The following is a 21,835-nucleotide window of genomic DNA, read 5'->3' as shown; positions in this document are numbered from 1 at the left end:
CCAACCGGGACGTCCTTCCAATCCTAAACTCTAATTGGAGCTGAAAAACTAAATTTAACTCGTGCGGCTTCAGCTGCTTGTGTTGGTAACCGGTGTCTGGTTTTCGGCACGTTTGTGTAAATACAATCTGGCGTTTTCTCTGCTTGAGCCCGGAAAGGCTTCTGACGAATCTGGGAGGCGGAATTTGATGTGTGAATGGAAATATACATGGGGCTGGTGTTTCTCGTGGGGGAAACGGCAAAGCTCTTGTCTTTTTTTAAATAAAAGCTATTTATTTATCACCCCTCAGAAATGAATTCCCAAGTCATCACAGAGAAAATTGAAGGGTTAGTTTGCAGTCCTCGCAATGGCTTGTTTAGTGACTGAAATTTTCTGACAGCGAGAACAATTAAAGCTTGTCTTCAGACGTTGTGGATGCTCCGTCACGGGAGGTTTTCAAGAAGAGACCGGACAGCCATTTGTCCGGAATGGCATAGAGTTTCCTGCCTGAGCAGGGGGTTGGGCTAGATGACCTCCAAGGTCCCTTCTGACTCTGTTATTCTGTGATGGGAGGGGAATTTGGTGGCAAACAACGCCAATAAATGACAATAACAACAATGACAACAGGCCATGTAAATGACTGTGTGGGCTTAGCAGTAGATGCCCAGATGATTTTTTTTTTAAAAAAATCAGGATTAAGAAAAACTAAGAGAAGGTAGCAAAGGGTCTAAACAAATTGGATTTTAGAACTATAGAACGTAAGAGTTATAAATGGTGAAATCGGAGATAAGATAAAAGAGAGAAAATGGGAAGTGGGAAGCCAGATAGTAATACACTATTTTGAGATAAGTAAAGAGCAAAAGCAGTCTTTTATACAACCGTATAAAAATGCAGTTACAGTGCTATTGGCTGGGTGTGAAATATTACACACTAGTAGCTAAGGTTGTTGAAGAATTGTGAGGTTTACCCTTTCTTGCAATTCTCGACTTAACAACGGTTCACTTAGCGACCATTTGGAGTTACAACAGCACTGGAAAATGTGGTTTGTAATCGTTTTTCACACTTACAACTATGGTAGCATCCTCATGGTCCCGTGATCAAAAGTCAGACGCTTGGCAACTGACTCATATTTACGACATCCCCTTGGGGTGATCCCCTTTCGCGACCTTCTGAGAAGCAAAGTCAAGGAGGAAGCCAGATTCACTTAGCAACCGTGTTCCTAACTTAACAACTGCAGCGATCCACTTAACAACTGTGGCAAGAAAGGTCATAAAATGGGGCAAAATTCACTTCACAATTTGTGTTGCTTGGCCACAGAAATTTTGGCCTCAGTTGTGATCGTAAGTCGAGGACAATCTGTACAGATGGAGATAGATAGATAGATAGATAGATAGATAGATAGATAGATAGATAGATAGATAGATAGATAGATAGATAGATAGAGATTAGATGATAGATACATAAAGAAAGATAAATAGAGATAGATACAAATGATAGCTGAATGATAAATGAGATAGACAGATTAGATGATATAGACAGTAGATGAGAGATGAGAGATGAAATAGAGACAGAGAGAGAGATGGTAGATATAGATAGAAGAGATAGGAGATAGATGATAGATAGATAGATAGATAATAGATAGATAGATAGATAGATAGATAGATAGATAGATAGATAGATAGAGATAGATAGATAGATATACTGTTACTCTGTTATTCAATGCAGTTGTTATGCAGAATAGAATAGAATAGAATAGAATAGAATAGAATAGAATAGAATAGAATAGAGAATTAGAATAGAATAGAATAGAATAGAATAGAATAGAATAGAATAGAATAGAATAGAATAGAATAGAATAGAATAGAATAGAATAGAATAGAATAGAACAGAACAGAACAGAATAGAATAGAACTGGAAGGGACCCTGGAGGTCTTCTAGTCCAGCCCCCTGCTCAAGCAGGAGAACCTATATCATCTCAGACAAGTGACTGTCTAGCCTCTTCTTAAAAACCTCCAGGGATGGAGCGCCCACCACTTCTGGAGGCAACTTCTGTCCCACTGGTTGATTGTCCTGACTGTCAGGAAGTTTCTCCGTAGTTCCACGTTGCTTCTCTCTTTGGTCAGTTCATTGACCGAGATGCTCCTCAACCCTTCAGCAGGGCCCGAATCGGTTTGCCTGGAGCTGAGCTACCTTGCAAAGAGATCCAGGGAGGACAGGTAAACACCCCTCCCTTCCATGATCTTCAAAGTGTGACAGCCGGCGTTTCGCTGATGGCCACCTCAGCCGCATCTTCTGAGCGTTCCCACCGCCTGGAGGACACCTAAGTTGCACCAGGCTCGGTCTACTCCGCTGTCAGCTCTGGTTGCAGAGGAGGCGAACGTGGGGACATTCCCAGGGAAGGAGGGCAAAAACAACAACCCACAGTGTCGTGGCAGCTTAAAAGACTCCTGTATTTAGCGTGGCAGGGGTAGGCTAGGATCGTAAGTGGAAACGTCACGTGGGAAAGAAACGTTGGGTTGAGTTAAATTCCGCGGTGGCAGCTCTTTCCGTGCCAACTATGTTCTCCAAGGACCAAGGTCTTAATTGGCTAATAAAAGAGGACTTTCCATGTTATTGGCAACCGGCAGGCCTGGCAAAATGAATTTTCTCAAGAATTTTCTCGCTGGGGAGGCAGTGAAGGAGCTGGGCAGGCGATCCCTGGGGTTTAATATTCGGATGTTAAATTGTAAACCTTCTGGTAACCACCATTTTTCTTCATCCGAGGAGCTGTCAGGATTCATCCATCCTGTTGCCTTTTTTCCCCCCTCCCCTCTCTCTCTTTTCTGCCTCCTGTCTTGGATGAGGGTTTGCAAGGCAATTCGGCAGCGGTGAGCGAGCGAGCGAGCGTGGGAACTAATCTGATCATTTTTTTAATTTGGCTCTCCTCCGCTATTCTCCGGAGAGGAGAGGCGGGCTGGAAAAGAGAGGGGAAATTGTTGGCTGTTCCAGGACTTCCAGAGGGCGGGTGGAAGGGAAAGCCGGGCTCCTTCCATCCACCCTGTTCTTCCAGGGCTGGCCTCCTCCGGAGCGCCCTCCTCGGGAAGAGCGGCTAGGGTTTAACCCAGAGGGAGCGGGTCACCAGCAGAATTTGAGAAGGCCGAATTGTGAAGTGGTGGACAGCTTTGGAAAACGCACTGCTATGGAGAGGGGAGGGGAGGAGAGAGAAAAAAGGAGAGGAGAGGAAACGGAGAGAGTGGGGAGAAGAGATGAAACCCCTTCGTTTATCCATTCAGCCATTCAGCCATTTTCTTTCCTTCCTTCCTTCCTTCCTTCCTTTCCTTCTTTGTCTCCTACTTCCTTCCTTCCCTCCTTGCTTCCTTCCTTTCTCCCTTTCCTACCTTCCCATCCTCCTTCCACCCATCCACCCATCTGTCCAAATACGGACATTTATAGATGACACCAAGATGGCCAAGGAGTTCCTTTGACTTGTCAGCCTGACAAAGCTTGGAGACCTTTGACGGCGGCTTGCCCAAAAAGGGGACCCCAAATTTCTTGCCCGCCACCCCCCTTACTAACCCCCAACCGGCATTTCCCACCAATGCCCCGTTGCGGCCGTGTTTCATCCCGACACTGATATAAAAATGAGCCACGTTAAAATGTCATGATCACCCTGTACTAATTATACGCCTAATGAATAATTAGCCACGGACACTTCTGACATGTTTGGGTGGCTCATTTGCATCTTTTTTTTTAAAGAATTCTGAGGGAAGAAGCCTGCCTCCCTCGGCGGCAAGGGTCGAGGGGAAAGAGAGAGAGAGATTCCCCCCCCCTCCTCCTTCCCCCTTAACAGTGAGGACAATTAACCAGTGGAACAGCTTGCCACCAGAAGTTGTGGATGCTCCATCATGAGGGGTTTTCAAGAAGAGATTGTAGAACGGTTTGTCTGAAATGGTCTAGGGGTCTCCTGCTTGAGCAGGGCGTTGGACTAGATGACCTCCGAGGCCCCTTCCGACTCTGTTGTCCTGTTATTCTGTCAAATTCATTCCGACTCCGGCATCCTCGGGAAAGGCAAGGCTGTGACAAGGTAGAGCAAGGAGTTGCGCACTAACGCCTTCGGCTAGCCTCGGTGTCAATTGTTTGGACGCCGTTGCTATAACGACGGGAAACATCTCTATATTGCTTTGCCTGGGCAATCTTCTCCCTGCCGGCTTCAAACCATGATTTGATGTGATGGGCAAACAATGAGAGCCCTGGGGGGGGAGGAGGAGGGGGGGAGGAGAGGATGGGAGAGTGATTCAATTCACCGGTTATCACAACAGAACCTGACACCCAGCAGAGCGCACGTGTGTGTACATGATGGCTTCAAGACCGGCCCCGGGAAGGGGAAAGAGATAGAACACAGAATCGTAGAGCTGGAAGGGACCTTGGAGGTCATCTAGTCCAACCCCCTGCTCAAGGCAGGAGACCCTCCAGCATTCTGGACGAATGTCTGCCCAATCTCTTCTTGAAAACCTCCAGTGAGGGAGCGCCACTGATTAATTGTTCTCATTATCAAGAAATTTCTCCTTAAAGAGGTTGGAACTCTCTTTAATCATTCTTTAAAATAATGTCATTAAAATAATGACTCATTACTTCTCGTCCTGCCTTCAGGTGCTTTGAAGAATAGGTGGAGCCCCCCCTTCTTTGTGGCAGCCCCTCAAAGACTGGAAGGCTGCTGTCATGGCACCCCTAGTCCTTCTTTTCATTAGACATCCCCCAGTTCTTGCAACCGTTCTTCCTATGTTTCAGCCTCCTAATTACTCCCCCGATCATCTTTGCTGCTCTTCTCTGCACTCTTCCCAGAGTCTCAACCTCTTTTTTGCATTGTGGTGACCAAAACTAGACGCCGTCTTTCGAGTGTGGCCTCACCACAGCATTACGCTAAGGCTTCGCATGATCCTTGCGTAGTTCTTAGCAGGTTACGAGAGACTGGGATCGTGTGCGCAACGCAGCTTTTGGAAGTCCCCGGGGCCCGTCCTGGATTCACCCCACTGATGGCTTCTTGCACAATGAGACGTGAAAACCAGGCAGAAAAGTCCAATTAAAAATGAAAGAGGCATCTGGAAGAAACAGGCTGGATCGCAAAGGCCAGAAAATCCGCTTTAGGAATTTAAATTCCCAGCTTGCTGTCTTGGCGAGTGAGCAGAGCTGCCTTGCTTGAGAATTGGCCAATGTGGGGCTCGGATGCTTTGCTCTGTGTGTGTGTGTGTGTGTGTGTGTGTGTGTGTGTGTGTGTGCGCATGTTGCTCTGACCGTGGGTCTGCTCAGCCCCTCCTGGTGGGGGCCCCAATGTGGCCCCCTTCAGCACCCTGAACCCAGCAATCTGCTTAGAGAAATGTCAGGCTGCAGGAGAGACCGCTCCTCTTAGAGAAAGTCTAAAAGTAATAAAATGGGTTCTTTTAAAAAAATCCTGCCTTTATTATTTTTACCAATAACTCAAGTTGGCAAATGTACAAAATGCTCCTTCTTCCCCCTATTTTGCCCACGACGACAACCCTGTGAGGTGGGTTGGGATGAGAGGGGTGGGGGACCGGCCCAAAGTCACCCAACTGCCTTTCATGCCTGAGGCGGGACTCGAACTCACAGCTTCCAGGTTCTGCAATTAATACCTGGCTTAACTACAGAGAGCAGCAGAAGATGAGAAATGAGATCGTTAGCAACAGTTGGTTGGATAATTAGCTGTTCTCAGTCTCCCACAACTGACCTCTTGAATAACACTGCAGGAGGAGAAAGAGAGGAAGGAGAAAGGGAGGAGGAGGAGGAGGAGAAAGAGAGGGAGAAGGGGAAGGAATAGGAGGAGGAGAAGTTGAAGGGAAGGGAAGGAAAGTGAAGGAAAAGAAGCAGAGTATTTGCTTTGGCAGGCATTCCGAAAGTTGAGGCCAACACTCTCTCCGTCCCCAAAGAACCAGGCCAAATCACACACACACACCCTGTACACACACACACACACACACACACAGAGAGAGAGAGAGAGAGAGAGAGATCCCGGTGAGCAAGGTCCCGTTTGGTCCCTACTGGCTCTTTGAACCTGCGGCATGACGCCATTTAATGAACAAAACACATTTAATATGAAGGATGAAGGGAGACATTAAAAAGGGCAGCGAAGGCTGGAATTATTGGCAGATTAAGCACTATAAAACAAAGAAAAGCGCAACAGCTGTTTCTCTCCTAATTTCATCCGCCAGGAGCCCATCCAGACACAAGACGACGCAGCTTCTTAATGAAGCATCTTCGTCTTCCTGTACAACAAACATTAAAAAAAAATAAAGTTTCCCCCAGGGTTGAGATGCACCAGAATTCACTAAGCTAAAAGATCTTTCTGTTTTGGAATGTAGGGCAGAAATAATAATAACTTCTTTGGGTAAATATATAACAAAATATAGATGTACCCTTTTCAAAATAGATAAATAAAAAAAATATATCAAATATTTTATATAGTTTTCCAAACCTCAGCTACCCACTCCGCTATCAGCGAGTTCCTTCATCTTCCCGGGATAAGACCAGTTGCATGCCCAAATCTTGAAAGGAGTCAAACCGGATTGTAGCTTTCCCCCCATAACGCCGGCAAAATTCAATAGTATATGATAGCGTATGATTTTTATATATGCAGATTATGCCTGCCTGGCTGGCACAGCAGCAAATCTCTCGCTCCTGAACCCCAATTATATGGGCAAAAGATTTTAATATTTTTCCTCTCTTCGAAGCCAGAGATGCACGGGGGTTTATTCGGGCCTCGGCTCACCCTGTAAGTTTTATAGCCGAGTTATAAAAACGGAGTTTATAATAGAAACTCTGACACCATCTAAAAAAATATAGCCGCGCTGTTGGGCACGAACTATAATGCAGCTTTAATTTATAAAGCGCTCAGGAATCCTTTGTTGTTCCAAAAATTATGGAGAATAATCCCGTTCCTGGAGAGTAAAACCGGTGTGCCACAAAATTGTGACAAGGTGGCGCTGCCCTGAACGATCACAGCTGGGCACGGCAAACAATTCAGAAATTTAGAAGGGCCCTAAACTGGTCCTGCAAACGGTAGAATAACAGAGTTGGAAGGGACCTTGGAGGTCTTCTAGTCCAGCCCCCTGCTCAAGCAGGAAGCCCTATACCAATTCAGACAAACGGTCACCCAATCTCTTCTTGAAAAGCCTCCAGTGATGGAGCGCCCACAGCTTCTGGTGGCAAGCGGTTCCAATGGTTAATTGTTCTAACTGTCATGACATGTCTGCTTAATTCCAGGTTGGTTTTCTCCCTTGATTAGTTTCCATCCGTTGCTTCTTTGTCCTGCCTTCAGGGGCTCTGGAAAATAGGTGGGCCCCCTCCTTTTCTCTGGGGCAGCCCCTCAAATATTGCAAAACTGCTCTGTTTTATATTTTATTCTCTATTATATTTTAGACTGGGCAGAAGAGAACGTTTTGCAAGGATGCCAGCCTGGCCTCCAATGGAAAAAAAAACCCCTTAGCCTGGTTTATTTTCTGTAGCTTACTTAATGGCGATCAGTGCCCAGGGGGGTGATGGTGGTGGTGGTGGTGGGGGGTGATGAGAAAGACAAGGGCTATGGAAGCATCCCCAGGAATGAGAGATGGGAACCAGCAACCTGGCATTTTCCTGAGAATTCCCCCCACCAGCTTTGCAAATCTTTGTCAGTCTGGGGTGTCGGGACCCCCTTCGCAAAGACTCCAGAAAGGGGAATTTTTTTCCTCCTCCTATGGAGTGTGTGTGTGTGGGGGGGGGAAGGCAGGGAAGCGAGACTCTGCTTGCGGGCAAGAAGCTTTCGGCCTGCCATCCCATAATTTCTCTGCACCGAAATTGCTTTTCCGCTTTGTTTTCTTGGGGAACTGCAGGTGGTTACCTGGGAGCCAAACAGAGCCTGCGTACACCTGCAGAATGTTAAATTGGGGGGGGGGGACCCTCCCCAGCCTCTTTACCTTGGAAGGTTTCCAGAGAAAAAAGATCTGCCCGTTTCTCTCGGGTAAATCAGGAGGGCAAAGAGGCGTGGGAAGAAAGGGAAGGGCAAAAGGGTCTGGGGGGCAACTCGGACTGGGCAAGGGGACAATTAGGGACAGCCTCCCCCCCTCTCAAAACACAGAATCCCATTTCACTCCTGTGGTTTGGAAACGAGGTACCTGCGGGGTGGGGGGGGTCTATCCAGTCCTCCCAACGATGTTAATTTTAGAAGACTTCTAGTCCCTTTACTGAATTTTCTCCCAGTCCACAATGCCTGGATTTCATTCCTAGCTTTTCTTTTTTTTTTCTTTCTTTCTTTCTTTCTTTCTTTCTTTCTTTCTTTCTTTCTTTCTTTCTTTCTTTCTTTCTTTCTTTCTTTCTTTCTTTCTTTCTTTCTCTTTCCTTTCTTTTTTCTTTCCTTCCTTTCTCTGTCTCTTTCTTTCAATCTTTCTTTCTCCTTCCCTCCTTCCTTCCTTCTTGTCTCTCTCTCTCCTCTTTCCCTCTCTTCCAACTTTCCTTCCCTCCCTCCCTCCCTCTTTCCGCTCCCTAACGAAATGTCTGCAAGGAATCCACCAAGCTTAGAGAGCACTGAGGACCCCCCGCCCGTCTTTTTCCCCCTCCTCCCCTCCTAAGCACCACAACCCCTTCTGGCTCTGATGAGGGGTCCGCTCCCACCCCGAGGTGCCTCTCAGGGTAACCGCGATTGGAGCAGGTTTCCCTTCATCCGGGCCTGTACCTTTGGTTTTTCTTTTGTTGTTTACTTGTGCAAAACCTGGTTTGATCAGAGATCCCATCAGATTTTTTCCTTTTTTTAATTGAAGAACAAAGGTGTCCTTGGTTTGCCTCAGCCATTCAGCCCTGCCTCGTGACACGGCTGGTGCATTCTGGGTGTGCGTTCAAATCAAGACAGCACCGCAGGCTTGGCTGCACAAACCCAGTGGGGATGTCATCTCTGCACAACGCTGTGGGATTTTTCTTGCCATTGTCTTGCCTCTGTGTGTGCTTTGCGGGGGGAGGGGGGGAGGGAAGGGGGGGGAGAGAGACTTAAAGAGAATATTATTATTATTATTTAAAAAAAACTTAGATCAAGCGTTGTGAAGGAGACTTTTCCTTTGAAGCCTACCCTTGCGCTGGATTGTTCCCGGCCTTTGATCAGCATCAGAAGAAGGCTGATCACACAGTGGTAGACCTCAAGCAGCAAGGGGACTTTGAGGACATCTAGACCAGCCCCTGCTCAGTGCAGTCCTAGGCTGTATCAACAGAGCGATAAGTGTCAAGGTGTTAATACCGCTTTATATTGCATTATGAGGCCATACTTGGAAGACTTCCGGAGGCCCCACTGATTCATCGGGATCAAAATCCAGACACTTGGCAACTGACTCATATTTATGACGGTTGCAGAATCCCGGGGGGGGGGAGTTACGTGATACCCTTTTACGCCCTTAAGACAAGCAAACTCAAGGAAGAAGCCAAATTCGCTGGCCAAAATTCCCAGGAGTTTCCATTGTGTCAAAGTTGCGCTGAAGCTTCCTGATCTGAACTGCCCCCCCAGCCCCCAAAGAGGCAGGTGAGGCCGAGAAAAAACAAAAGAAAGAGGAGCGGGGGTTGGACTAGATGACCTTGCGGGTCCCTTCCAGCTCAAAGATTCAAGGCTGCGTTTTAAGACCAGCCTCCCTAGCTGAGCAGGGTGTGTGTGTGTGTGTGTGTGTGTGTGTGTCACACGGCATTGATTTTTTTTTCTCTGTGTGTGTGTGCTTAGTTTGAGCCCTCTTCCCCAGACGGTGCTAAATTTAGAAAGGGCAGGTGAGTTGTGAAAAAAAACAACACTTCAGCAAAAGATTTAGATCGATTTTTCTTTCTTTCTTTTTCTTCCAAAGCTGGCAGTTTTTAAGATGTGTGTGGACTTCAACTCCCAGAAGTCTCCAGCCACGGACTTCTGGGAGCTGAAGTCCCCGCGTCTTTCAAGTGGCCGACTCTGAGAAGCAACTGATTTAGAGGCTATTTTTCTTGCGCCTCAAGAGGATAAACTTTGCAACGCGACAAGCTCTCGCCAAGCGGACGCTCAAGGGAACGACACACCAAGGCTTCTCTGACGTGCTGCCTGACTGCTGTGGATTATGGAAATGATTGGTGCGGCGCCCGGTGAATTCCGGCACCGTCGTTTCTGACTTGGAGGGGTGTGTGTGTGTGTTGTTGTTGTTTTTGCCATTATAATAACACGCCAGCGTTTGGAGGCCCCAAAGTAAACAAAATAAATAAACAAAATTTGGATCATAATTGTGGCCATAACACTACCTGTATTTTCTTTTGGCCAAACTCTTACTTCCGAATGGAAAGATTCACGGGATTCACGGAGAACCGCACAGAAAAACACACACATTTTTTTAAAAAAAAGAAACTGCAGCAGCCCCAATCCCTCCACCATCCCCACACACACACTCAAAAAAGGTGCTCTGCTGATGGGCAGGTGGCACCTGCCTTACCTGAAGCAGCCAGTAGCACCTTCGGTGGAACGTGGGGATGATTGACGAGTGGACGTAGCAGCCGTAGAGACACTAAGAGAGGGGGAGAAAACACGGCAGGTGAGTCAATGAGTACAAAGACTGGACAAGAGCCATCTGTCAATCAACAGCCGGGAAGACCCTAACCCCGCTGTCAAATTATAAGCAAAGCCGGAAGCGGGAAAGTGGATCAGTCGGGGGGGGGGGGTAGGGGGAAGTTGCTTAGTCAGGAGAAAAAAAAGTTCATTAGTCAGAAAAGAGGTTGATTTTGAGGTACCACAAAGTCACAAGCCAGTGATTGTGTGTGTGTGTGTGTGTGTGTGTGTGTGTGTGTGTGTGTGTGTGTGTGTGTAACACCGGAGATGTCATTGGAAGGCAAAAATCACAAAATTGGGTCTCAATTATTTTGGACCCCTCATGCGGGGGGGGGGGAATTCGCTGGAGAAAGCAATTATAGAACGTAGAATAACACAGTTGGGAGGGACCTTGGAGGTCTTCTAGTCCAACCCCCTGCTCAGGCAGGAGACCCCTAGACCAAGCTGGCTGAGGAATTCTGGGAGTTGAAGTCCACGAGTCATAGAAGAGCCAAGGTTGCCTAACCCTAACCCTATACCCTTTCAGACAAAGTGATGCCAGCCTATGGACTTGCGTGTTCCATTGCACAATTAACCAGCATCATTTCCATTTGTGTCACCAGGAAGCGAATTCCCTTTAACAAGAGAAAAAGAGAATTTTTCATTTCATATCATGCATGGTGCCCGTCAAGCGCATTGACTGGGCTCCCTCGAGAACGGCACGTGGATCCCCCCCTTTTTTTTTCTTTCCCTGCATTTTTGAAAATTGGCGAGGATGTCTCTCTTCTCTAGGGAAACGCTGATTAATTTTGGTCCTGAGTTTAAATCACATTTTACAAGTTTTATTTTTGTGTTTTAATCACTTTTCGCTGCCAAGAGTCGTTCTTTGAGCAGACAGGCAAGATGGAAATGGACTCAGCTCAATGAATCACAACCAGAAAGAAAGAAAGAAAGAAGGAAAGAAGGAAGGAAGGAAGGAAGGAAGGAAGGAAGGAAGGAAGGAAGGGAGGGAGGGTTGAAATTCAGTGGTACCTTCACCTTTGGCTTCCTTCCTTCCTTCCTTCCTTCCTTCCTTCCTTCCTTCCTTCCTTCCTTCCTTCCTTCCTTCCTTCCTTCCTTCCTTCTTCCTTCCTTCCCCCCTCCCTCTCTCCCATGCCTTCCTCCCTCCCTCCCTCCAGATTTGATCACTAGATCCCTTTCCTCTCATTCTGAGAGAGAGAGAGAGAAGTAGATCATCTCAATCAAGGACGGAAGGAGCGCCTGAAACTCTATAACTCCCAGGCACCGAGCGCCTTGTCTGGACCAACCAACGTCAACTGCTGCCTGCCCGGTTTACTCACTCAGTTTTCTGCCCCCACGGGGACACAGGCGGCACTCGAGAGCTTCTGTCCTACAAAACACTTTCCAACTTTATTCAGCTGCCTCTGACCAATTATCTAGGGTAAAGCTATTATGGGATGGGACGTGGGTGTCCATGGCAACGTTCTGCTTCGAACTCCAGCGATTCCCAGTACGATCGCAGAAATGAAGCCATCAATATTTAAAGAGGCACCAAAGCACAAAACAGAACGGGGAAAAACGCAGCCCCCGGTCTGAAATCCTGGTTAGTATTCGGGGAGTCGGCACACCCAATTAAAACCCAGTTTGTTTCCTAAGAGCAGAGAGTGACTCACTCCAAAATTAATTTCCACCAAGAGGATTTGGGTCTGAGTCAGCCTCAAGCACTAGGAACAGAGAGGCAGGGGGTCTCATCGGCGGAGGGTTTTCCAAAATTAGCCAAGGTCTAGGAGACGGGGCTTCCATGACCTTAAAACATTAAACTAGGCAGCCCCCAATTCCTGCAACCGTCCTTCGTATGTTTTAGCCTCCATCCCCCAATCGTCTTCCTTGCTCTTCTCTGCACCTCTTCCAAAGTCTCAAAGAAGGAATTGCTCAGAACAGGAGAAGAATAGAATAGAATAGAATAGAATAGAATAGAATAGAATAGAATAGAATAGAATAGAATAGAATAGAATAGAATAGAATAGAATAGAATAGAATAGAATAGAATAGAATAGAATAGAATAGAATAGAATAGAACAGGACCTCGGGGGTCTTCTAGTCCAGCCCCCCGCTAATCCCGTCTCAGACAGGGGAATGTCTAGTCTCTTCCAGTGATAGAGCATCCACGATTTCTGGAGGCAAGGAGTTCCACTGGTTGATTGTCCTCACTGTCAGGAAGTTTCTCCTTAGTTCCGGGTTGCTTCTCTCACCGTTTCTCGTCCTGCCCTCTGGTGCTTTGGTGAACAACCTGGCCCCCTCTGCCTCGTGGCAGCCCCTCAAATATTGGAAGGCTGCTATCCCGTCTCCCCTCTTTCTTCTTTTTCTTTAGACTGGCCAAGCCCAATTGCCGCAGCAGCCGTTCTTCCTGTGTTTGGGTCTCCAGGCCAGTTCTGGCTTTCTCCTGGTCTCCTCCCTCTCCTTCGGCCCTCTCATCTCCCTGCCCAGCCAAGCTGACATATAATGAGAAAATTAAGGCCTTCTCTGCTTCTTCTAGCGTTTTCCTGGCACGCTCCCTGCTTAGCATAATTTAATATTTCAATCGGCTTTCTCTTTGGGGTTGATTTCTGTTCTCCCGACGCCGGCAAAATGGCCCGATTCCTCTTTGCGCCGGCACGGAGAGATGTCGGCTCCTTGAACAGGATTTAATTACTGTCACGGCAAAGTTTCCATCCGGAGGCCTCCTCGGCGGTGGGTCTCAAAAAGACCCGCTCGAAGGGCCCCCAAAGGCCTGGTGGAGGACTTTCCTCGCCACGGCTGCTAAGCGAATCGCAGGAATCCGTTAGGTGAGTCTGGCTCCCCCAGATGAAAGAGAGAGCACGGCCGGGTTTTAAACAGACGATTGAAAGCTTTTATCACAGGCCTGGGGATCAACCTGCTCCCTCCCGGGGTTCTCAGCTTGATTCAAATACTTTTGGTCCTTTCTGGGTGATCGTCCGCTAGGACTGCAAGATCCCTCTCAGACCCTCCGCTGTTTCCCAGGCAGTCAAAGAGACGGCGGGCGATCTGTACTTTCGGACCTGCAAGGTTCCGAAAATACAGCTTTGCCGTACAGCAAAATTAGCTCCTATTGGTTGCGTTTCCCATCGGGTCTACCTGGCAGGGCTGGCAGGCGGTTATCCCTGGCTAGGAGACGGCATTCTCCGGCCGGCACTTGAACCCAAGGCCTTGTTTGCACCTGCCTGCACTTTATTAACGGAATCCTTACGACCAATCCTTGCTTAAAACACGCCAAGGAGAGAGAGAGAGAGAGAGAGAGAGAGAGAGAGAGAGAGAGAGAGAGAGAGAGAGAGAGAGAACGCGCGCTTCATTAGCTTGCCTTTTTTTTAATTGAAAAGGTTCTCCCTCCCCCTGTACACACACACACACACACACACACACACACCCTGCAACGAACAATAGGAAGCCCTGGTGTATCTGTGGCTATGTTAATGCGACGCTGGGCCAGGCGCCAAGGCATTAAGCGAAATCGAATTCCGAAAACCAGCTTTAATCAGCAGATTTTTATGGATAGAATTACTCTCCCCTTGCCAAGGTTAATTCTGAGCATGCAGAATTAATGGCCTGGACAGAGACGGGTGGGTTCTCCCCACCCCCCCACCCATCCCTCGCCCGTCCATGATTTTCCTTTAACTTGACAAAAATTCCCAGGGCGGAGAAGGACAGTGCTGCTGTCCGCCTGAGGATCCTAGAGCATTTAGAACATAGGATAACATAGGATCCGGAGGGAGGGACCTCAGAGGTCTTCTAGTCCAACCCCATGCTTGAGCAACCGGTCACCTGCTTCTTCCACCCGTCGGCCTCTTTCCCCAAAGTCAATCCCCACAACTGCTGTCCTCTTCCTGGGTTGTTGTTGTTGTTTTTTTGGGGGGGGGGGCGGAGGGGGGAAATCCACCAATCTGAAATGCTATAAGCTCTCCTGCTTGAACAAAGGGGTGGACTAGAAGAGCTCCAAGGTCTCTCCCAACTCTTATTCTGCACTTTTATTGTGCAAATAAACACTGGGGTTAGACTAGAGGACCTCTGAGACCCCTTCCGGAGGCAACGACACTGCTGTCTCTTGAAGAGGTGACTTCAGAAAAAGAGTAAAGCTGAAACGCTATCCATCTCCTTTCTTTCCTTTTCCTCTCTCCTTCTTTTCCTTCCTCCCTCCCTCCCTCCCTCCCCCCACCCCACCCCCCATCATCCCCCCCCCATCCCTGCATCCCCCTTCGGAAGGCGAGCGAAGCAGAGGGGGCCACGTGTCCCTGTGGGTGGCCACTAGATGGCGCCAGGTGACCGCTTTCTAATCCCCCCCCCCCCCCCGGTCTTTTAATCTAAAGAAAATAAGAAAAAATTAAATGACCGGCATTCCGGTTCCCATGAGCAAGATTGTCTGAGTTTGCAGATATTCATTTTAAAAATAATCTTATACATACATATACAGCAGATACACATGCTTTCTTTAAAGGAATCAAAGTGTGTATATATGTATGGTTGTGTATTCGTATACACACACACACAGGTAGTCCTTGACTTACCACCACAGTGGAGCCCAAACTTTCCAGGGCTAAGCGAGACACGGGTTAAGTGAGTTTTGCCCCATTTTACGACCGTTGCTAAGTGAATTGCTGCCACTGTTAAATTAGTCACATGGTTGTTAAGTGAAGCCGGATTTCCTCCGTCGCAAAAGGGGATCACATGATTCCGGGATGATGCGACCGTCATAAATACGAGTCAGTTTGCCCAACGTCTGAATTTCGATCATGCGACCAAAATGCTGCAATGGTCGTAAAGTGTGAAACACTCACGCGATCCCCTTTCGTCACCCTCTAAGGAGCAAAGTCAAAGGGGGGGGGGCAGCCCAATTCACTTAATGACGATGTTTCTAACTTATCACCTGCAGCGATTCGCTTCACGGTTTAAAATGGGGCAAAACTGTCTCGCTGAGTGGCAGTGGTCGTAAGTAGAGGACTATTTGCAATCCGCGTTCCTGGGGAAAAAAAGGGCGGAAAGGAGGAAAAACCCGAAACAGGAGAGGGCAATTGCGGTCGATTTTATTTTAAAAATAACGCAGGCTCCCCTTTCACGAAGCCACTTTGGGGGACGTGGGGAAAAGAACAACAACACAACCCCCCACCCCCAGACATTGCAGTTGGACAAGCTAAGAAATCTACAACTCCCCGCTGGATAACGCCGGTGAGAGAGGGGAATATATATTTAAATAAAATCTATTTTTCCTCCCCTTCAGAACCCGACTAGGTTTGGCTGAAGCCTTCTCCTCCCTTCCTCCCTCTGCAATTCCCCGATTCCCCTAACAGGAAGCTAAATCAATCTGAAGTCGCTTAAAAACTCCACTCTGTAAAGTTTAGATATGAGGCTGGGGGATAAATTATATGTCTGCCCCCCCCCCATCCCAGCTTGGTTGCAGATGACCTTCTTGGGGTCTTGGGCGGAGGAGGGGGGAGGAAGGGGAGGAGGAGAGAGCAGGTTGATAGCCCACCCTTAACGAGGGTCTTCCGACATCTGAGAGGCTGCCACAAGGAGGGGGGGGTCCCACCTCTTCCCCAAAGGCAGGACAAGAAGCAACGGATGGAAACTAAGCAAGGAGAGGCCTGGGATTAAGAAGGAGAAGCTTCCTAACAGTGAGGACGATTAACCGGTGGAACAGCTTGCCACCAGAAGCTGTGGGCGCTTCATTGCTGGAGGTCACCAAGGTAGGTAGGAGTATTGAGAGTAGAGGCTGCCTTCGAGTTATTTGTAAAAATAATAAAGGTGATAGATAGATAGATAGATAGATAGATAGATAGATAGATAGATAGATAGATAGATAGATAGATAGATAGATAGATAGATAGATAGATAGATAGATAGGCAGGCAGGCAGGCAGGCAGGCAGGCAGGCAGACAGACAGACAGACAGACAGGCAGAGAATACATGACAGATGGAGGGAAGGAACAGCTTGTCTGCCCTGAAAACTACGGGGTCTCAGACTAGAGGACCTCCGAGGTCCCTTCCCTCTTCCTTAGTCTGTTATTCCGACCCTCCCAAGGGGGCCTCTGTTTGGTCCCCAGACGTGCCCAGAAAAGCCTTCTTAAAAAGAAGAGGCGCTGATTAGCCACAATTTCTTGTCTCTAAAGGAACAATTTGCAACCCTTCTCTGCCAGGATGGCTTCCGTGCCACGACGGCTTTGCCAAGACCTGCCAGCCAGAGGAGACAAACCCACCCACCCACCCTCTCCAGCGCTTAATCCCAGCAGAGTATGAAAACCGAGAGGGGTGGCGGGAGGAATACAGTCAAACGTCATCAGATGGAAAAATCCTACAGAGAACAGAGGCGCTTCCCCGATATGCCATTTCGATGCCCGTGCCGTCAAAAAAACCCAAACCAACACCACCAGCCCAAGGTCAAGGCATAAGCAAAGCCTGCCAGGGCGAGAGAGAGGAACTGCTTCCAATAAGCTCCAGCCCAGCTTGAAAAAGGCAATTTGCCCGCTGCCAAAATCCAAAGACGGCTGGCTGGCTGGCAAAACGTCGCCCTCCCCGTCTCAGGGACTGCCTCTCCGGAGGACTAAGAGGTGTCCACGTCTTGGCCCAAACAGGAGAACTGTAGAATCACGGGGCTGGAAGGGACCTTGGAGGTCTTCTAGTCCAACCCCAGCTCAAGCAGGAGACCCTTATACCATCCCGGTCAAATGGTTGTCCAGGGTCTTCTTTTAAGACCTCCAGTGATGAAGCACCCACAACTTCTGGAGGCAAGCAGTTCCACTGGTGAATCATCCTCACTGCTCCTCGGTGCTAGGTTGCTTCTCTCCCCGAGATCAGGACCTTTTCAGACGGCCCGTGTTCCCCTTAGTGGAGATGAAGGGATTCAGGCCTGACCTCCTCGCATCTATCCTGGCCAGGAAGCCTTTCTCAGTCCCGGGGCTGGAGAATGGCCAATCTCGGTTGGCAGCCACCACACGATCGGCCTCCAGGTCCCGAGCCGAGCAAGCGCAGACGTCAATCAGTCCGTTCACCTGGCAGAAATAGAGCTGGATGTTTATTCACTGAACTTCAGCAAACACCACAAGGGCCAACAAAGGAGATTGAAAGCGGGAGGAGAACAGGGGAGAAAGAGAGATGCGGGCAGCCGCCAAGAAACTGCCTCCAATAATAAGGCAGGAAGAAAGATTTATTAAATTTAGAGGCCGCACAGCTCCTGCATGTATATCTACCCCTCCGTCTGTCCCTCTCCATTTATCCCTCCCTCCCTCCTCCTCTCCTTCCATCTCTCCCTCCCTCCGGCAATCCTGGGCCGCATCAACGGAGGGGTAGAATCACGTGAAGTGTTAATACCGCTTTATAATCCCTTGATAAGGACACATTTGGAATATGCCGCGTCCAGTTTTGGTCACCACGATATAAAAAAGATGTTGAGACTTTGGAAAAATGGCAGAGAAGAGCAACAAAGGTGTTCTGAACCAGCCTGCTACCGGCCTTGCAATAAGGCAAACCCCTGTTCAAACAGTAGAGACTGGAGAGCGTCTAAGGCTGGAAAGCGTCTGCCAAGATTTATTACTCAAATAACAGAACAAGAAACAAAAACACTGGAACTTGAATCCTCAAACGGAAGGGTTGCTTTCAGCAACCAGCCCTTCCCCAAACACTCCTTTTATTTAGAGTTCAGGGCGTGGCCTCCCTGTGCCTCCTCCCGAGGAGTCCCACAGCCTTTCTCTGTTTGGTCCTGCTCGACTGCCTCCTGCGTCGGGCGTCCTTGAACAGGGCCAGCTGTGGGTCATCATCCTCCGCACTATCGGGCTCACGCAGCTGAGAAGAGGGCCCCGGCTGGGGGCTCTGCGAAGCCTCCAAGCCATCATCAGCCGGTTCGTCTTCCACACACTCCTCCTCCCCCTCATCTGAGTCATCCGAGACATCTGAGCCGGCTGCCGGACCCACAGGCTGGCCCTGAGTCACAACAAAAGGTGGTTAAAGGCCCGGAGACTAAAACATAGGAAGAAGAATGGTTGCAGGAATTGGGGATGCCTAGTCTAGAGAAAAGGAGGACGAGGAACATGATTAGTACTCCAGTATTTGAAGGGCTGCCCCAAAGAAGAGGAGGGGGTCCACCTCTTCTCCAAAGCACCTGAACGCAGGATAAGAAGCAACGGAGGGAAACTGACCAAAGAGAGAAGCCACCTGGAACCAAGGAGAAACGTCCTGACAGTGAGGACAATTAACCAGCGGAACTGCTTGCCACCAGAAGTCACTGGAGGTTTTCAAGAAGAGACTGGACAACCATTTGACTGGGATGGTATAAGTCTCCTGCTTGAGCAGGGGGCTGGACTAGAAGACCTCCAAGGTCCCTTCCAACTTGGATATTCTGCTCTTAGCGCAGTTACAGATGAGGCCTGGAAGAATAACGGCTGTGTTTTAAAAATATGGACTGCACGGGGTACACATTTCTTGGCTGTAGTGTTTTGTGTAAAAATTTAGCCCCTTTAAAATATGAGCAGCCAGGCTTCCCGTGCAGCAGTATTGGATTTTTGCAAGTTCGATGTGGAAAGCTTTAGGCACGGCTGGCTAAGTTTTGGTGTCCCTGCAAAGGTTTCCAGGGGTTTCCGGAGAGAAGGGAGGCAAATCTGTCATCGGCCGAGCGACGAAGGCTGCAAAATCGTTTGCAAAGCTTTTGGGTTGAATCCAAGTTGCTCTTTTTGGACTAGGCCAAGCATCTGGTCTGCATTAAAACCTGGGAATTTGTCGGCTCAAGTCTTTTAAGAGGCATACAGAATAGCAGAATGACAGAGTGGGAAGGGACCTTGGAGGTCATCCAGTCCAACTCCCTGTTCAAACAGGAAGCCCTATACCATTTCAGACAAATGCCAAACCTCCAGCGATGGGGCACCCACAACTTCTGGTGGCAAGCGGTTCCAGTGGTTATTTTTTCTCACTGTTTGGAAATTTCCTCCTTGGTTTGGTAGAAATATTCTTTGCAGAGGAATATTATGGCCAGGAAAAACAAAATCAAAAACAAAGCAGCCTTCTTTCCGAGAACGGCAGGGACTTTTAACGGGGGCTTCCCCTCTTTTTCCTGGCTGAAATGAGCAAACTAACGTTTAACGCCACCTCCCGACCAATCAAGAAGAAGCTGCAGAAACTCAATTTAAAAAAAAAAAAATTACCAGCCTCAGCAGCCTCTGTCTTTTCCCGCAGATCCAAAATGTCAGTTTTGTGAAAGCCGGGCTATCGTGGAGCAGATGGTGAGCCCTGCAGGATTTGCAGGCTGAAACTACCGACACGCGTTCCAAAATCTATTTAAATACCAGATTACCCTGATTCCTGTCAGTTGAAGGAGCTGGGAGGCAGAGGCAGCTGGCTCCATTAATCAAAATTCAGTGGGGAGAGGCAAGCCAAGGCTCAGGACTGCCCCAGGTCTGTTGCAAAAGGGGGTCCAGAGATGGCTGCAGGGGTCAAAAGGATTTGAGGTTAAAGCAGACCTGATCTAAGGTTTGGCCCGAGGGATTATTGATGCTCTCGGAGCTGGTTGGTTTCCTTGCAGACCTTTCAGGACCCAACTAGGTAATACACTCAGTGCTAGAAGGGAGAGGGGCGAGGAGGAGGAGGAGGAGGAGATTTTTTTGCAAGTTTCCTAATCCAGATGGGAAAGAGTGGGGCTGGGGGAGAGAGGAAGGAATTTCCTCCACTCTCTTGGGCAAGGTGAGGTGGTGGAGAGGATCAATCAGATTTTCCGGGGTTGCTGGTTTCGCGCCACCTCCCTCTTCTTCCTATCAGCTCAAAAAAAAAAAAAACAACCCACGGAAAAAGGAATTGAGAGCAAAATAAAAAGTCTCTCTTCTTCTGAGCTGGTTGTCTCTGGTTGGGGGGTAGAGATAAATTCTAATTAAAAAGGGAAATAATCATTAAAAGATGAATCCACGCTGAACAGCACAATTAATCAAGCACTTTGTTAATACATATTCATATTTGTTGCTGTTTTGGCTGGGGAATTGGAGGGGGTGAAGGGAGAGAGAGAAAGGGGGGGGGGAGACAAAGCAAGGACCTTCCGTCTATGGGGCAGCCCCCTGGCTGGGTTATCAGTGGGGCGGGAAAAGCTGAAAAGAGGGGGATTAAATGGCAATGGGTGCAAGCTTATCAAACAGAGTCCCAACCTAGAAGCAAGGAGAACAGTCCGGACAACGAGAACCATTAATCAGTGGTAGGACTTGCCTTCCAAAGTTCTGGGTGCTCCATCACTGGAGGTCTTCCAAGAAGAAGACTGGACAACCCTTTGACCTTGATGCTACAAGATCTCTTGCCACGGGCAAAGGGTTGATCTAGAAGACCTCCAGTGTCCCTTTCAACTCTGCTATCTGGTATTCTGACTGCCAAAGAATGACATTTTAATTAATCTTCAGAAGAGGACAGGACAATTCCAAAGAAGACGTGGAATGGAAGTCTGGTGGTCTTTGCCTCAGAAAGTCAACCGTGATTGCGGTGAAGGCAGCCTGCCAAGACACGGAGAGTTTCTTTCCGGCAAATTTATATCTAACGCTCCTCATTCTTTGACTTTCTGTTTCCTCTCCCTTTTTCCTCCTTCCCTTTTGCCGCCGATATGATGAAAACCTTCTAGTAAAATCTTCATTAAGTCCTGTCACAGCTCAGCTCCGACATTATTTTTCCTTACATTAGAATTTCCAGCTCAGCTCCTTCTTCTCCCCCTTCTTATTTTATTATTGTCAGGCTGGGAGGAAAACACTTGTTTAATTTGCAGCATCCCCATTATATGCCTTTTATAACGCTTGCAAAAGAGAGAGAGAGAGAGAGAATAAATAAGAAAAGGGGCTTTGCTTCACAGCCGTATTTCCGTTTGACTTTAATGTGACAAAAGATTTCTTCCCCTTGAGCTCAGGGCCCTCCAACCACAGAGAGACAGCAGACGAAGGACAGAATAACAGAGCCGGAAGGGACCTTGGAGGTCTTCTAGTCCAACCCCCTGCCCAAGCAAGAGACACTTGACCATTCCGGAAAAATGGCTCTCCAGGCTTTTTCTGAAAACCTCCAGTGATGGAGCAGCCACAACTTCCAAAGGGAAGCCCTTCCTTCCTTCCTCCCTCCCTTCCTTTCCATCCATCCATCCTTCGTTCTCCTTCCTTCCTTCCTCCCCATCTCCTTCCTTCCTTCCTTCCTTCCTTTCCATCCATCCATCCATCCATCCATTCTTTCTCCTTCCTTCCTTCCCATCTCCTTCCTTCCTTCCTTCCTTTCCATCCATCCATCCATCCATCCATCCATTCTTCGTTCTCCTTCCTTCCTTCCTCCCCA

At 48.3% G+C, this 21,835-nt stretch overlaps 1 protein-coding gene across 5 annotated transcripts in view; it reads right to left on the bottom strand.

Moving 5' to 3' along the window:
* Window positions 1-21,835, bottom strand: part of CAMTA1 (calmodulin binding transcription activator 1) — a 188,340-nt gene that overhangs the window by 46,668 nt on the left and 119,837 nt on the right. For all 5 annotated transcript variants that reach the window (XR_014028216.1, XM_081341384.1, XM_081341383.1 and 2 more), the window contains one exon: window positions 10,425-10,496. Coding sequence is in view for 4 of the 5 variants with exons in the window: in XM_081341384.1 (XP_081197510.1) it covers window positions 10,425-10,496 (72 nt within the window). In the remaining variant the exon portion in view is untranslated. The remainder of the gene's footprint in view (window positions 1-10,424; window positions 10,497-21,835) is intronic.

The sequence above is a fragment of the Vipera berus genome (genome assembly GCF_964194415.1).
Source record: "Vipera berus genome assembly, chromosome: 17".
Classification (NCBI taxonomy): Eukaryota; Metazoa; Chordata; class Lepidosauria; order Squamata; family Viperidae; genus Vipera; species Vipera berus.
The sequence above is the reverse complement of the archived record's forward strand: the minus strand, read 5'-3'. Positions and strand labels throughout refer to the sequence as shown.